The 16,917-nt window shown below is 36.0% G+C and overlaps 1 protein-coding gene across 1 annotated transcript; it reads right to left on the bottom strand.

Moving 5' to 3' along the window:
- Positions 1-5,455: 5,455 nt before the first annotated feature.
- LOC106620187 (multiple epidermal growth factor-like domains protein 10) lies at positions 5,456-9,843 on the bottom strand. Its single transcript, XM_036357653.2, has 2 exons — positions 9,008-9,843; positions 5,456-7,612 (listed from the first exon to the last, which is right to left on the bottom strand). Exons 1-2 carry the CDS (start codon positions 9,746-9,748, stop codon positions 5,789-5,791), a joined length of 2,565 nt encoding a protein of 854 aa, XP_036213546.2. The 5' UTR covers positions 9,749-9,843; the 3' UTR covers positions 5,456-5,788.
- Positions 9,844-16,917: the final 7,074 nt, after the last annotated feature.

Raw genomic sequence — 16,917 nt, 5'->3', positions numbered from 1 at the left:
GCCAAATAAAAACAAAAAAGCTCACACAGAAAAAAATTTATTACGGTTTGTTTTTGTGGCACGATTCGTGAGCCACCCTGTATTATAGGTTTTGCTGACACACAAACTAACCGATCGAAATCAAGAATCTTGTATTGGAATTTTTTATTTGTTCAGTGCAACCACTCTGGTATAAGATTAAACAACATTAAATATTTTACTATTAGCTTTACTTAAAATTTCCTGCTATCAGAGCTATGTTAATTCTTCCAAACCATAACCTTAAACATAACCCCTGGCTATTTACATGCACTCTTAATATATCTCTCGCTATATAATTTAATTCTCTTCAAGCAGCAGAAGCGCATATTATATTATCGCATTATAATTATTGTTATTTTCCCCGCGCTAAAGTGAAGCCCAAACGATTTATAATCTTTTCTTAAAATCGCCGGTTGCGCACTGCCGGCATTTGAAGCCTTTACTTAGATATATTTCACACTTCCTTAACCGCACACTTAGCGAAGGCAACAAAAGGAAAAGTGGAGTTGAGTTCTTAAATCTGCTATTAAATAATAACTCGGAGAATATACATATGTATGTATGCTTATGTGGAGTGTGTTAAGACGGAATGTGCTAGGAGGCGTTTGCTACACGCAGCGCCTTTTGGCTGCTACCACAAGTTCATTTTATTGCAATTTTACACCTTCCTCGGCAACAGTAGCACACAAATATACATTTATTAAACAACAACCACTAAAAATAATAATAATATTTGAAATAAAAAAGTAGACAGCAAAACTCTCAAGCAACAAGTAACTGAACGAGCCAAAGCGCTAATAAAACTCCAGTCGTTGCTGATAACGATCAGAGGCGGTGTGTGTGCGTGTGGCCAGCGTTGCCCCATGCCTGCCGTCTTCCACTGAATCGTGCGCGTATTCTACATTTCTTGCTTAGTTTTTTTGTTGTTGTTGTTGTTGCATTTGTTGTTTTATTAGCGAGCCCTTGCTCTTTTATATGAATTTCTATTTAGTGAATTTGAATTATGACTGCGCTTTTGGTTTTGTCTTCGAAAGGGCATGTTGCTAGCTCAGATTTAATGCGGTTTCGTGGCAGTTAGCGTTTACGTGGAAGTCTACTTCTTTACTATAATTAATATGCATTACTTCTGTCTTTTTTTCGTGTCGGCAGTTGCAAGTAAAAAGTAGAAGCGTTAGCACAAGTGATTTTGCGCTAATGAATAGTTCTCCGCTGATTTAGCGTATAATTAACTAAAATGTGCATTTGAATGATATTTCATTAGAAATCAGTAAAACTATGGTAGAACAAAAGCCTTAATGATAAATTTAGCGTTTGCTTGTGCGCATGCGCTTTGATTCGATTCTCACATTTGATCACCTTGTTAAAGTGCAAATACCTCTCTGCCTGAATTGAATAGTTCATTGGCCAGCTCAGTCATAATTGTTGCGAAATTCTGCATATTCAAGTTTTCTGCCGAGGTTTTCATATGAATTACTTATAATCGGTATTTTAGAAGTTTATGCGCTTTGAGGTGAATTTTAAAATCGAATATAGTTTTTAAATTAATATACTTTGGTTAGTTTATGATGATTTAAATATCTTTAAATTAGCATAAGTTAGGTATTGATATACTATATTACGAACATCATAATTTCATATGTTTCGACGTCATATTCATAAACCCACGTCGGTTTTGCAAAAGATTCAGGTCTTTTGGTACGAGTCTAGCATTGATAAAATTAGTGAGATCCTCTGCGATCTCTCTGCTGCCAACTGGGCTAGCACTGTTTCTTTAATTTTTCCGACATTATCGTCATTTATATAGGTGTATGATGATACATTGTGACAAAGTACATAGACTCGCTGAAAGACTTTTACAACATTTTCAACGATCCGCTAGCAGTGTTTCCATTGGAAACACAAACTCCTCTCATTCAGTGGTCAAACTTCACTAATCCAACCAAAATTTGTTATCGATTCGCTATTGATATCCATCGAACTACGCGCACAGTTTAAAGAACCAGTTCGGGTCAAATTTGATCAGATGGTTGGATGGTCAGACATGTTGAAAATTTTATATTTATGGAGGATCCGGAAAACCCTAATCTAAAGTATACGGTGGCTGCGTAATCAATTCCAAATTTATGTATTTTCAAAACATTCTTATATCTTTAATTTTGTTCTGCTACATCTCCCGAATCGTTAGTACGAGAGATGTGAAAGTTTTGCACGGTTATTTTTAAGGTTAGCTATGACTATAAAACATATGAAAAAAGGACATGTGCAAAATGTCTCGTCGAAATTTCAAAAACTGAAGGACGTATATACAGACGGACAGACGTTTATAGCCAAATCGACTCAGCCTTTCCTTTCAGGGTATAACAATTAAGTGCTTGTATATAAGTGTAAATTAAACGAACTTTAAAGAAAGTACTTGACATTTTTTAATGTTTTTACGAGTTTAGAAATGGTTGGCCGCGGGTTTGTGTGCTAAACACTGCCTTTGTATTCTCTGTATCTTCACATCTACTCAAATTATGTAGAACTCAAAATTTGCATAATATTTATTTTGCTTTTAAAAGCAGCAAACTGTACCGTTATATAGCTGGAGGTTTTGCAGATATGTATGTCTATCTATAAGTACACAAAGTTTGTAGAATAATGAGAGTGGATACTTATGAGCAATAGCTGAAGTGTATTTGTCACGAACTTCGCCTCTGGCTTTAATTTCTACACGCACACCAAAGTAACGGTGAATCGGTAAGCAGCGGTCTGTCGCCGTTAAGGATGCTCCAGCGTACAATATTCCAATTTTACGGTACTTCAGCATTTTGTAGTTCTGCTTTGATTAGTTATTTTAACGGTATTCTTTTATTTTAATGCGATGTTTTTATTATTTATATTAAATAAATAAACACATATAACACGTACTTATGTAGATGTATAATAATTGTAGAATATAACATAATTTACTATATTCGGGTTCATCGAACCCTAAACCTGAATAAGGATTCTTTAAGAGAGAGAGACAACGTTATTTAAGTTTCTCTTCTCTTTATTTGTGGTCATTGAAACATAAAATAATAATAAGAAAGTTGGGTTCCAGCTGTAAGACTTTAAGGCGACAATAAATATTGAAATATTGCCAGAAGTCAGCAAAACAATTTGTAAATCTTACATTCATACATTTGTCTTGAATATTCATTGTTAGCCAAAATTGTGAAGCGTTTACAATAATCCCGAAGGACAAAAATCATTATGGAGCAATTTCAAGAATCTGTGGTACATATTTACATTATGTCTATGATACCATGCTTACTTAATGCCATTAAAATATCTCACATATTGACCGCTATATTCGACATAAAGTCATCTAAAAAACAAGAAAAAACCTTAACTTCGGTTGCACCGAAGCTATAATACCCTTCACCGAACTTGATTCCGATCGTTCAATTTGTAAGGCAGCTATATGATATAGTGATCTGATCTGAACAATTTCTTCGGAGATTACATACATAGTTGCCTTAGGAAGGTACTCATGCCAAATTCAAAAAGACACCTGCATAATTTAATGCAAATATTATATATCACCAGTCACCGATATTTTCGCCGGTCGGCAATAGTACGATTTTGTCCATTTGCAATACCTACCATTAAAATTATAATATATTGCAGCTTGTAAGGAGTACGAGAACGGATAGACATCCGGAAATCATTTTTCACGTGATCATAATTATTCGGGCATATATAATCCTACATCTAACAAGATTACTTATAGGTGTCACAAACTAAAGTTAGTTACACATAATTATAATTATTATAATAATGTGTTGCAAGATTGTAAAAAAAATTACGTCTGACTTCTCGACAAAATTTTTGTATTTTTGTATATCAACTTTTGTAGTATCATCTGATCAAAGATGCCCGTATTGACAACGAAAAACTACATTTTTACTATAATTTTTCAATTTTTATTCTCTCTGATAACTTTTTCGATGTTATTGTCATTGACGGATGTGGATAGATAAAGTAGGCACGCCGAAGCCCCTCTAAAATAATTCCGTACCCGTAATTCCATTGTAAATTCAAAATTTCAATCAAAGATCAAACTTTGATCAGATCACTGCATTTGGCTCACAATATCAGAATTAGAGCCTAATTTTACTGTTCTGATGTGCAGTTTCTAGAACGGCTTATTTCCAATATTTGATACATTTTTATACTCTCGCAACCTGTTGCTACAGAGTATAATAGTTTTGTTCACCTAACGGTTGTTTGTATCAGCTAAAACTAATCGAGTTAGATATAGGGTTATATATATATAAATGATCAGGATGAAGAGACGAGTTGAAATCCGGGTGACTCTCTGTCCGTCCGTCCGTCTGTCCGTCCGTGCAAGCTGTAACTTGAGTAAAAATTGAGATATCTTTATGAAACTTGGTAGACCTGTTTCTGGGTACCGTGAGACGGTTGTATTGCAGATGGGCGTAATCGGACCACTGCCACGCCCACAAAACGCCATTAATAAAAAAAAAATAAATTACCGTAACTAAGCTCCGCAATTAGATATAAGACTGTTATTTGGTACACAGGATCAAATTAAGAGGGGCATCTGCCGTTAAAATTTTTTTAAAAAGTAGGCGTGGTCCCGCCTCTAATATGTTTAATGTGCATATCTCCTAAACCGCTAATGTTATAATAACAAAATTCACTGGAAGAAAATTTTTTTAGAACCTCTACCCACAGTGTAAAAGTAGTTGAAATCGGGTGGCAACTCCGCCCACTCCCCATATAACGGTACTGTTAAAAACTACGTAAAGCGCGATAAATTAAGCACTAAACACGCCAGAGACATTAAATTTTATCTCTGGGATGGTATGAGATGACTTTATAGGAACCGCGTTCAAAATTAGACAGTGGGCGTGGCACAGCCCACTTTTAGGTGAAAACCCATATCTTGAGATCTGCTTAACCGATTTCAACCAAATTCGGTACGTAACATTCTTCTCATATTTCTATGTTATAGTTCCTACTTCCCATATAACACCATTTTAAGTTCCATCTGATTCTTTCACTTTCCACTATGCATATCAAGCAACAATGATGATATCGGGGTACAACTTTGCGTGAATAATACGTTTAAAGTATGCCACCTTGTGACCAAAAATTGTCTAAATCGAACCAAAACTGTTCAAGCCCCTAAGTACTAAATATGTGGACCCCAGTGCCTATAGTTGACCTTCTACCTAAAATATCAGCCAATACACAAAGAAATCTCAAACGAGTATACCATTTGACTTTGCGAGATATAAAATGTTCGGTTACATCCGAACTTAGCGCTTCCTTACTTGTTACTTTTGGAAACATTTCGTCGATAACAATTTAAGAAAAGTATGAAAAATGGTCTTGCAAACCACTCAAAAGCAAATCAAACAACAAATTAAACATCGAAAAATATTTTTTTGTTTAAAAACAAAATTTAGTTACCGAGAAACGAGCATGATTAATTGTAACAAGACTTCAGTATTATTATTTCTGAAAAGTATGAGTACATAAGTGTTTAATTACAATATGCGGAACATAAATATATAGAGCGCTTAGGTAAGCCACAAATGCGATATTAATTAAATTTCCTGTATATGATTTAATTCTTATCGTATTCTTATAATAGAATTTTTCATAAACTATTGTATATTGACGAGTTTCAAAACATGAATTGCATTAATGAGGAAATAAGTTTATTTAAGCGATAACTTGCCATTAAATTGCATTGTCGCTTTTCTTATCTTTAACATTTTCTAGTTAGCGTATTATAGGCTGGTGGCTGGCTATAGCTAGGGCTTGCCACATCGCCATCGGCATTCGTGAACTCATCGTCGTCTTCACGACTGCGCGGCTGATAGGTGATTATGAAATTCTGTGGTGAAGGATGCCTGTAATTACCCCTTTTGCGTAAGTGCTCAATACCTTTGTAGGTGACAAACGTGCATATTAGTACGAAACCGACCAGTCCACCATAAATCAAATATATCAGAAATGAACCGGTCTCACAGGAAACATACATACTAATGAATAATACTTCCTTCATACATGTTTTCAATTCCGACGCACTCAAACATTTACCGCCTTGCTCCAGAAAACCGCTGTCGCAGTGACATCTGTCGGGCGCAATGCATTTGCTGTTAGCGCCACACTTGTTTTTGCATTGCGGCACACACTGATGGTCGATCACAGTGTAGCCCGCGATGCAACTGCAGTGATTCGGCGACGCGCAGTAAGCGTGAAGTGGGCAAGCATGCTCACATATTGGCTGACAATGTTGTAACAATGTGTGGAGCGGTTTGTTTTCAAAACCTTCCATGCATTGACACACATCTGGTGCGGTGCAATGTGCATTTATGCCACACCCAACTTTGCATTGAGGTACGCAAGTCGCGCCAATGCGCATATAATCATCGATACATTCACAACGGTTCGGAGCTGTGCAAATACCGTTCGGCCCACAACCGCCCGTACAATGAGGCAGACAATCAATGCTGCCATTGAGTCGCACATAACCCTTGGCACACTCACAAATACCCGGTCGTAGACAGGTGGCATTACCACAGAGCGCCGCATCACAGATGGGTTCACATTGGGTGCCATCAGGTAACGTTTGCTGATAGCCAATGTTGCAAGCGCATTTATTAGGTGCCGCACAATGTTGATGATCTGCACAACCTTGAGGACAACTGGGCACACAGCCAGTGCTGGTTTGCTCGTAACCGACTTTACATGCACATGTATCGGGTCCAGCGCAGTAGCTAGCCTCGCCGCATTCCATATTGCACCGGGGTAAACATTGGCCGGTGGTGTTCCTGGTATAACCCTCATTGCATTCGCAGCTATTAGGTGCTGCACAATGCTCTTTAACGCCACATCCTTTCGAGCAAATCGGTAGACAGCCTTCTTTACTTTCTATGAAACCAACGTTACAGGCACAATGGTTGGGCGAAGCGCAAAAAGCGGTCTCGCCGCAATCCACATCACACTGGGGTTCACATTTGCCTTCAGTATTCCTTGCATAACCATCGTTACATAGACAGTCGTTAGGTGCGCCGCAATACTCATGTTTGCCACATCCTTGCGAACATATTGGCATACAACCATTGTTTGTATTCGCATAGCCACTTTTACACGCACATATGTCTGGTTCAGCACAATAGCTTGTTTCGCCACAATCCACACTACAGACTGGTGAGCATTGAGTGAAAGAGTCTTGAGTATAACCTTCATTGCAGCGACAATTATTACTGTCTTCGATGCAAGTTGAATTGGCCGGACATCCTGCGGCACAATCCGGCTGGCATTTGTTTTTCTCCGGATGGTAACCCTGTTTACAAAGGCAATGCTTCGGTTTGAAGTCACAAATGCCATCAACGCAATTTTCATCACATGTCCTTTGACATATTTGCTGGGATTTACCTTTATTTAATAATGTTCTACATCTTGTTTCCATTGTTTTGCCGTGACCGCGTTCAATAAAAAGGAGAGTGTAGATAACTATTTGAATTAGCAATAACCGTAATTTTGATTTATACATTTCGGTTCCCTCTTTGCATGCGCCCTGGTGTTATGTCTAAGGGTTTCGAATGCGTATAATATACTGTATATTGAAGTATGTGATTCAGTTTCAAGATTTGTTGAAAGCACAAATTGTGAAATTAAACAGTGTTGCCATGGAATAGCAGTTTTAATACTCATAGTATTATGAAATTTTCAACATTTGCTCTTGTGAAACCACGGTTATAAAGCCTTTTAGATATATCTTCTGCTATTTTTATCAGCTTATGATAAAAGCAGTCTATTGTTTTTACACCAACTGGTTGTTCGATTTGCCGCTCTCTAAAGTTTGACGAATTGTAGACAATTTCCATGTATTTTTTTAATTTTAGTTTCGGAATTTAATCGAGGAAAACAAAGTTTGGTCTTAACTTGGTTTTCAAACGAAACAGAAGTCTTCGGAGGATCATTGGAAAAGAAGAACAGAATGTTTATAAAGGTCGTAATAATTTTCACCGAAGCAGTGCAGTGGCAAACTTTCTATAATATATATTTAAAGTTATGAATAAGTTATAACAATCATCAACACCTTAAGTGGCAATAGACTTTAATTCGTATATATACATTCGTATGTAAAGTAAGTTTGCAACCCTAAAAGTGGAAATATTGAAAAGGCTTTGGATAAAACATATATCGTATGATGTGTATATGTTTTCTTGTAACTTAAAGAAATTGCCTTTGTTCTTTGTTTTGAATTTTATAAGAGTACATGTATACAAATAAAGAGAAACTATACACAAAGGCGATAAAAAGTTAAACGAAGAAAATCGCACTCGTATAATTGTGCACAGCGCGTGCCTCAGATACATGCAAAGCTGATAAACCTGAAATAATTTTCTATTAGGGTTTTATTGATTATTTGTGAAATTCGCCATTTAACTAATCCAAATATTCAGAGTTGCCCTTTTTATATGTTGGACAGTTTACCACAAAGTTTGTAACACCCAGAAGAAAATATTGGAGACCCCATGAAATAAATATATAAATAATCAGCGTGATGAGCTGAGTTGATTTAGCCATGTCCGTCCGTTCTTTACTCCCTAAGGAACTGCTCAGTTGTTGGAACCGCCAATATTGGACCCCTATAGCATACAGCTGCCATACAAACTGAACGATCATCATCATGTCCATGTATTACAAATTTTTAATTTACGAAATACTTTACGAATTTGATGGCATATTGTCCAAAGCAACGGTGCAATATCCGACAATTTTATTTTCATCGAACCACTATAGCATAAAGCTGCCATACAAACTGTTAACTGTCTAGTCATAACAGATTCTGATATCTGTCTGTCCGGTACTAACCAACCAAAATAAAACTATACAATTGTCTGTACATTTGTGAGAATATATTTGTGTTTTTTTTTTGATTATTTAATAGTTTTCAATTATTAATAATTCATTTATTTGTGACCGAAATTTGATTGGTCTGATTTACAAGCAACGAACTAGATCCAGAGCGCACGTCGATTAACTGCAACTCCCCATCACTCTCGCTTTCCTGCAAAAGCTCACATTTGTTGGTGTCAAAGTTAAGCGTATAGCCCTCGTGACAGATACACTTATATGGTTCCATACAATCGGCGTTGGCGCAAAGCTCTGCATCACAAATAGGCGCACATCCCCCGTCCCCTTGCACACTGTAGCCTTCGTCGCACTCACACAAATTTGGCGCCTTACAGCGTCCGTGTTCGCCGCAGTCTGTCACGCAAATTGGTTTACAGCCACCAGTGGTTGCGTTGTTGTAACCCTCCATGCATGCGCAAGTGTTCGGCGCAGCACAATATTGTGTGTCATCGCAAGGTGTTCTACAAAATGCCTCACACCTAGAGTTCAGGAAAGCATATCCTTCTGCACATTCGCACATATTCGGCGCAATACAAAGCAGGCTTTCGCCACACGGCGGTTCACAGACGGGTACACATGATCCCCCAATGAATTCGTAGCCTTCGTTACAATAGCAACGTTGTAATTGCATATTACAGATGCCATTCGAGCAATTAACGGGACACTTGAGTCTACGGCAAACCTTCTTCACCACACCATCCACCAGCTGGACATTGCAAGTGAGTAAAGCGGCGTCTATTGTAAGCGGAACGGCGATCAGTAGACCGAAGGAGAATAGCAGACTTTGGGGTAGCATTTTTATTTGATTACTAAAAAATTGACAATTATGTTGTGTATTTAGCTGACGTTCATCACATCCAGAAAGTTGTTGAGTAACTAAATTGTTGATATTCTTTTTGTGACTTTTGTACAGTTTTCTTGATAAGAGCTTAGGCAGAACACTTTGAGTATTTGGCAAGCTCAAGTCGGGTGTGTTTCCTTTACATGTATTAGTTCAATTGTAGATAAGCGAAAGTTTCAGACGCTTATTTTTTATGTATGGTATAGTCTTTTTATAATTAAGACTAGGGTGCAAAATCTATTCTTCTATGACTTGAACTAGTCCATTAAGGCTCCGCGGTTAAATAGAGTCGATGCAATTTTTTAGGTTTTACAAAGGACTTTCAATTTCGCCATCTTCTTATAGCATAAAAAGGCTAAATAAGTCTGGATTTTGGTCGTTCATTTGATATTGGCGGTTCCGACAAATGAGCAGTTTCTGCCGGGCAAAGAATGTGTGCAAAATTTCAGATCGTTATCTCAAAAACGGAAGGACTAGTTCGCGTATATACAGACGGACGTGGCTAAATCGACTCAGCTCGTCATGCTGATCATTTATGTATATATTTTATAGGGTCTCCGACGTTTCCTTCTGGGTGTTACAATTTCGTGGCAAACTTAAAATACCCTGTTCAGAGTATAAAATGGGATAAATAGATACAAGTTTTCATCATAAAAATTGGAAAAAATTAAGTGTTTCAACGAAAATCCCCTTCTAAGTAAAATCCAGAAAAATTAGATTTTTTGGCTACCTAATATTAAAAACGTCCATTAAGTATTGTGATATTAATTTTTGAATAAGAAGAACCTCCCTTAAGTTAACTTATATAATGCCAAAGCTACTCATATTATTGCGATAAACAGAGCAGCGAGGTTTCGCATATCTTCAAACCGTACGTAAAGCTAATGATGATAAGAGTGGCAGGGAGCATTTTGAATGATATTTTATTATATTATATTTTTTAAATTGAATAACAGAAACTCAATATAGTAACATTAATATTATTAATAATCGCTAAAACTAAATATCAGCAATACTCGTAGCACTAGGAAACCAAGAGGTCGCTGAGATAATAGTTTTCCTTCTCTAGCTGGTTTTCTGGCCAGATTTTATTTTTCAAACTCTGAAAGGCGTTGGATACCATTATTTTGCATTCCGATCTTCGAAATTGTCATTAAAACTGCAGCACATTACTTTATACTACTCCTAGAATTATCGAAATTGAGTACTTAACTTTGATTATCATATATGTATTTCAAGAGTGTGTTTGCAAGATATACTTGCGAATTGAACTCTCTACGTAGAGCTCTTTTGGTATTTTAACTTTCTGTTCTTTTCGTATTCGCAAACAGTAAAATGTTATCTGACGTTTGCGTCAAACAGTGCTTGAGTCATAAAATTGTTTGTGGAGATTTTTGCAAAATGTTTGCAAATTTTCGATCGTGCCATTGCCGATTCTGCTTCTGATTCCAATGTGTTGACCTATATTTGCTTTATTTTATCAGAATATAACATTTTGAGTTTGGAATACTAAAAAGTGGATAGAACGTAATCGAAATCAGATATTGAATAAGAACAGTTTGCGTAACACATACCAACACATACTATTTTCATTAGAGGTTATCGTGCCAAAACTAAAGAAAAAAGAGTCATACAAAGTCAATTTTGTTGGAAAATATTTTTTATATAAAAGTAGTTTTTGCTATAAAATGTAAAGCTTCGAGTATTCCGAATTTAAAATACATTTTTCATACCACACAAAGCAAAGGTAACTAGCCGAAATTGCTACATAGTTTACTCTTGATTTTACATACTTACGAGTTTATGATACTCATGGCAATGACAGTGTCATCTGTCATTTCTATTGAAAAGTTATACAAATTGTAGTCAGTCGAAACGGTTTGAGTTGTGAAGCAACAAGCTAAGACATCATACTTAAATCCGCAAAGAATATATATATTTATGAATATTTGCATGCGATGATTTTGCAAGTTTCATATAATCCATATTAATAAGGCTGTAAGGTTTGGGAGCACCAAAATCTATATACGACGATGCAAACCTCTTATGTCGTCCACTTATCACAAGACTGTCTTTATTCAACCCCAATTACTTATTTTTGATTTACGACTTAAAAAAAGCACATCGCTGTATATTTACGAAGCCAGAAGAAGAAGTGCGTTCATTCAAAAATGCTTTCTCAATCTAAAAAAAAATGGATCCAAAAGCAGAATAGTACCCTGTAGCAATTAATATCAATAGGCAGGTTACGCTATTTTAAATATACTTTATAAATGGCCTTAGATCCTTAGTATAATTTCTGTAAAGTTCTCTACCAATAAATAAAAATGGTCATGATAAACCATGTACAGTTCATCGCTTCATGATATCGACTTTTAGGCATTACATTTTGACAAATAACTCTTTCTTCTCGTATAATATGTATAATATATTTTTTTACAACTGACAGCTGTTTTTAATTCCTGTAACAACGAGGAAGATATAAAGTTTCTTGTATGTATTTTGAAATGTTTAAAATGACAAGACAAATTTACTTCCGATATCTGTCCTTCCTTGCGTAAAAATTTATCTCTTGACACTCTGAAATTGTTAGCTTTACAGATGGGGCCAAGCGCACCATTTGCTATAAAGCTATAACTAATTCACAAATTATGCAAAATAATTTGAATTGAAATAGAAAAGAGAGCAAGGAAAATATATTATTTTCCATAACAATTTCTAGCGGAAAATAGCTGTCATTGGCAAATTAGGTAACTACGCCTTCTGAAATATACAAGTATGTATACCTACTTACACACACTTAAAATAAAAGTATTTTTTTATCGATTCGGTTTGCGCGCGCAGTTTAAATAGATCAGCTAAATTGATGAGATGGTACCTTCGTATCATATAGCTGCACAGCTTTCTTCCAATTTTACTGTGATAATACACTGTACGATATTTTAAGAATGCAACCAGCAGTCAACAAAATTGACAGGCAGCACCTAATCCACCCATTAGCTCCTTTAAACTGTGTAATGTTGTTGACAAACACTTATCAACAGCATCAACATCTTCATCAGCTTGCCATAAATTTACATATATGCCTACATATGTGTATGTACAGTAAGCGTTGTAATCTTGTGTACACGTCAGATTTGCAACTCAATTAAGTTGCACCTTATAACGAAATTGAATTCCAGCGCAATAAAAAAATCTAAATAAATATCATTTATATCACAGCAACAACAGCTGGCTGGCTGCCTCAGCAGCACAATAAAATAAAAAAAAATATTGCATTGCTCTGTTGCCGGTTGACGGCTGTGCAGCGTGGGCGTTTGATTCCCGGTACCTGCTGGCGCCGCCGCCAAACGCCGTGGTGGCAATTTATAATGACAAGACGACGGCGAAACTCTTGGCATGACATTCAGCCGTTGAACCGGATTGTGGCGCGTGCCCGGCGCGCTGCGAGCAACGCCGAGCATACTGCGCGCAAGCGTTTAACCAGTCAAAGCTAATGAATGCGCGGCTTGGCTTATGGTGGCAGGGAACATATGCGCGTGCAAATACATTGTATGTTTGTGTTGCAGTGTGTGCGAAAAGTTGTTGGGATTTGGCGCTGCTGGTAAGCCACATATAGCTGTAGTTGCTATACATATATTTTATTTTTTATTTATATGTGCTGAATGTGTGTGCTTAAGTCTACATATATCTTACCTCATAGCCAAGCATTCCCATGAGCTTATGACTATATTAATAAATTCTATTTTGTATGCAATGAATATTTTATTGTTTCACAATTTGTTGCCAATATAATTTCGGTGGCGCCACAATGTCTAATGCTTTGATAGTGATCGCGTGATCAAGCTAATGGTTATAAACACACACAGCTGCACATGTAGCACGTCGATCGTGTTGAATTAAAAATGAGCTTAATATTAGCAATTCAATTTACCGCTTTATTTCTAATCGAAAAGCGCTAGAAGAAAAAAAATTGCGACTTATGCTAAGCAGTGTGTGGGTGGACTTAAGTAAGCAAATAATGTGTCTGTGATATTGTGCAATATAAATGTTTTACCGCAAAACAGCAGGGAACTCATTGACATACAGAATGCTGCTGTGTGGTTATTTATTATTGACTGAAGCCAAAGGCACTGTGACCTTCGTTGAATATATGAGAGTTCATATGAAAATTGATTTATCGCAGTCATGCATGAGAAATGATGAAAAGTATGCACTAAAATATTCAAAATTATTACTAATATTATGGGTATCGGCTCATATGAGTGTATATGAGTCAAAATTATTCAAGTGCAATCTGTTCAATAAAGAGTTGTCCTTTAACTGAGTTTCTGTTTCTTTGTTCAGAATACTTTCTGAATCTTGTGGAAGATAAAGCATATTTTTACTAATCAAATTAAAAATGGTTTGTATGTGTTTAATGGTTAGTGTTCCTACATTTTGTCTTCACTGGTATGTACTATACAAATCCGCCGTTAGTCACAGCTTTTGTAAATAATAACAAAAAAAAAGACGTCAACTTCGGCTGCACAGAAGCTACCCTTCTCCTAAAAAAGGTTGTATATGATAATTCTATAGTGGTCCGATCTGAACAATTTCTTCGGAGATTGTATTATTGCCTTAAAGAATAATTTATGCCAAAATTCGCGCAGATACTCTGTTAACAAAAAACAAAAAATTTCAAACAAGAACTTGATTTGTTAAAACATTGTAGTAATGCTTCAGATAATAATCCACGTCAAATTTTGTAGTAAAATTTTGTCAGACAAAAAAGTTTTCCATACAATAACTTAATTTCGATCTTGCAAAAACTGAAGGACTAGTTTGCGTATATACAGACAGACTGGCCGTCTAAATGACTCAGCTCGTCACGCTGATCCTTTAAATATATATTTTTTAGGTTCTCCGACGTTTCCTTCTGGGTGTTACAAACTTCGTGGCAAACTCAAAATACCCTGTTCAAGGTATTCAAGGGATTAAGTAACATGACACCACACATGCTAATAATAAATCGCATGATGTATGAGATATTTACAAATATTTTTAATATTGAAATAAATCTCCAATAAAAGAAGGCATAGACGTTTAGCTCTCTACTTTTGTTTATTCACTTTTTTTCTCGCCGAATTTTGAGCTAAACATTGCTATCGAACTCTGAACAGCCCTTGGCAACTATACAATTAACGATAAAAATTGGAGCAAAGTTCTTTCGACAAACTACTTGAGAATTTAAATCGTGCGTGGAGGTATTCGCTAAAATAACGCGAACGCGACTTACTTACATGGGTTTCGAAAGCTTTTATATAATTATAAACATACATACTTACAATACATATGCTTATATACGTATATACTTACATACCAACGTATATATGTTGTATATCTGAACCGCTTGGCGTTGTTACGACGTGTTCTTTTAACTGTTCACACATCCACACATTATTACTAAAACCGTGGTACATCAATAAATATTTCACTGCAATTCAAGGCATATTTTTTTATATACACAAACTTTTAAAATATACAAACACACCATCATAAATAAAGGTACACAAGCCACTCGTGTTATATTCGCATACAATTTGCACGCATGCGCGTCGTCATGTGATTTCAAGCAGACAATGGTCAGCATAGTCAACTTAACATGCATACACACATAAAACGCCATTGACATATTTTTGAGAAAAATCAAAACACCGGACGAAAAAATAGCTCATTCATGAATTTTTGGGCAAAAGAATCAATTACAAATGCAGCTCACATTTTGGAATATTTGCGGCCGAAAGACGGTAGCGACAGCGAACAACAGCCAACAAGCAATTCGGCCGAAGCGCTAATCGCGAGACTGAAGTTGTACACGAGTGGCCAATTTCAATTTCCAAGTGTTAATGATTTGATAGCGTACACGTAGGCTCGGGAATAGTGGCACACGAACGAATATCGTAACAACATACATACATACATATGAATATATATTTACATAGAGCTGCCTTATGGTAAAGTAGGTAAGTGCTTGTAGAATGTCGTAAAAACTGGAGCAAAAGTGCTGAAAACATAAATGAAACAGGGAAATGAATCCAAAGGGTTTAAAATCAGTTTACGGCATGCCATGTTTGCAACAATCAAACAAAAATGAAATAAAATAGAAGTAAGCCACAAAAGCACCGTTAAAGACGAGCGTCAATTTAAAGTGGATCAACGAATTAAATGCATCGATAACATGAAAGTAGTATTCGGAACATGGTATGTACTTATGTAAATACATAGCTATCCAAGTTATGTGCATACACATTAGGGTGGAGCGAAAAAAAACATTTTTTTTTTTGCTTAGCCTGAGTGTCAAATCTGTAGTTTATAAAAAAAAAAAATTTGGAAAAAAAAAAACTTTTTTTTAACATCCCACTCACTTTTAAAGTAAAGTTTCGAGTTAAAATTTTTATTTTCGTGTTCTAGAAGCTGTGAAGAGTCCTCTTTCTGGCCAATTAAAAGTTGGCAATTTAAAAAAAATGTTTGTGGTCATTATTGGAGTTTTAAAAAAGTCTTAAACGACAACATGCGTTCCTTAAGCGCTAAAATAAATTTTGAGTCAAATACCGTCAATATTTATTTGATTTAAGCAATATGCATTTTCATGAAATATTTCATTCTAACTCTTTATGCTTTCTAGGAATCTTTAGGAACTATTATATATAATTACACAGCGACGTTTTTATACCCTAAATAGGGCATATTAAGTTTGCCATGGAGTTTGTAACACCTAGAAGGAAACGTAGGAGACCTTATAAAAAATACTTGTATATATTGTACAATATGGTAAATGATCAACGTGACGAGCTGAGTCGATTTAGCCATGCCCGAATATCTATTCTTCTGTCTGTATATACACGAATTAGTCCCTCAGTTTTTACGATTATCGAACTCACTAAGATGATCAGCCTGATTAAAATTTAGATAAAGATCTATTTATAGCCTTATATGCTATAAAAAAATACACCTGTGATGGGTATTACAGTTGCGGTGCAGCTGAAGTAAACAGATTTTTCGGTCAGTAGCCAACGAAGTACACCTTAGACGTGATCTCTTAAAGAAGAGTGAAAAATTTTTGGTCCCGCTAACCTATATAA

This window comes from Bactrocera oleae, chromosome 2 (assembly GCF_042242935.1).
Source record: "Bactrocera oleae isolate idBacOlea1 chromosome 2, idBacOlea1, whole genome shotgun sequence".
Taxonomy (NCBI): Eukaryota; Metazoa; Arthropoda; class Insecta; order Diptera; family Tephritidae; genus Bactrocera; species Bactrocera oleae.
Note: the sequence above shows the minus strand (reverse complement) of the source record. Positions and strands in the feature narration are given on the sequence as shown.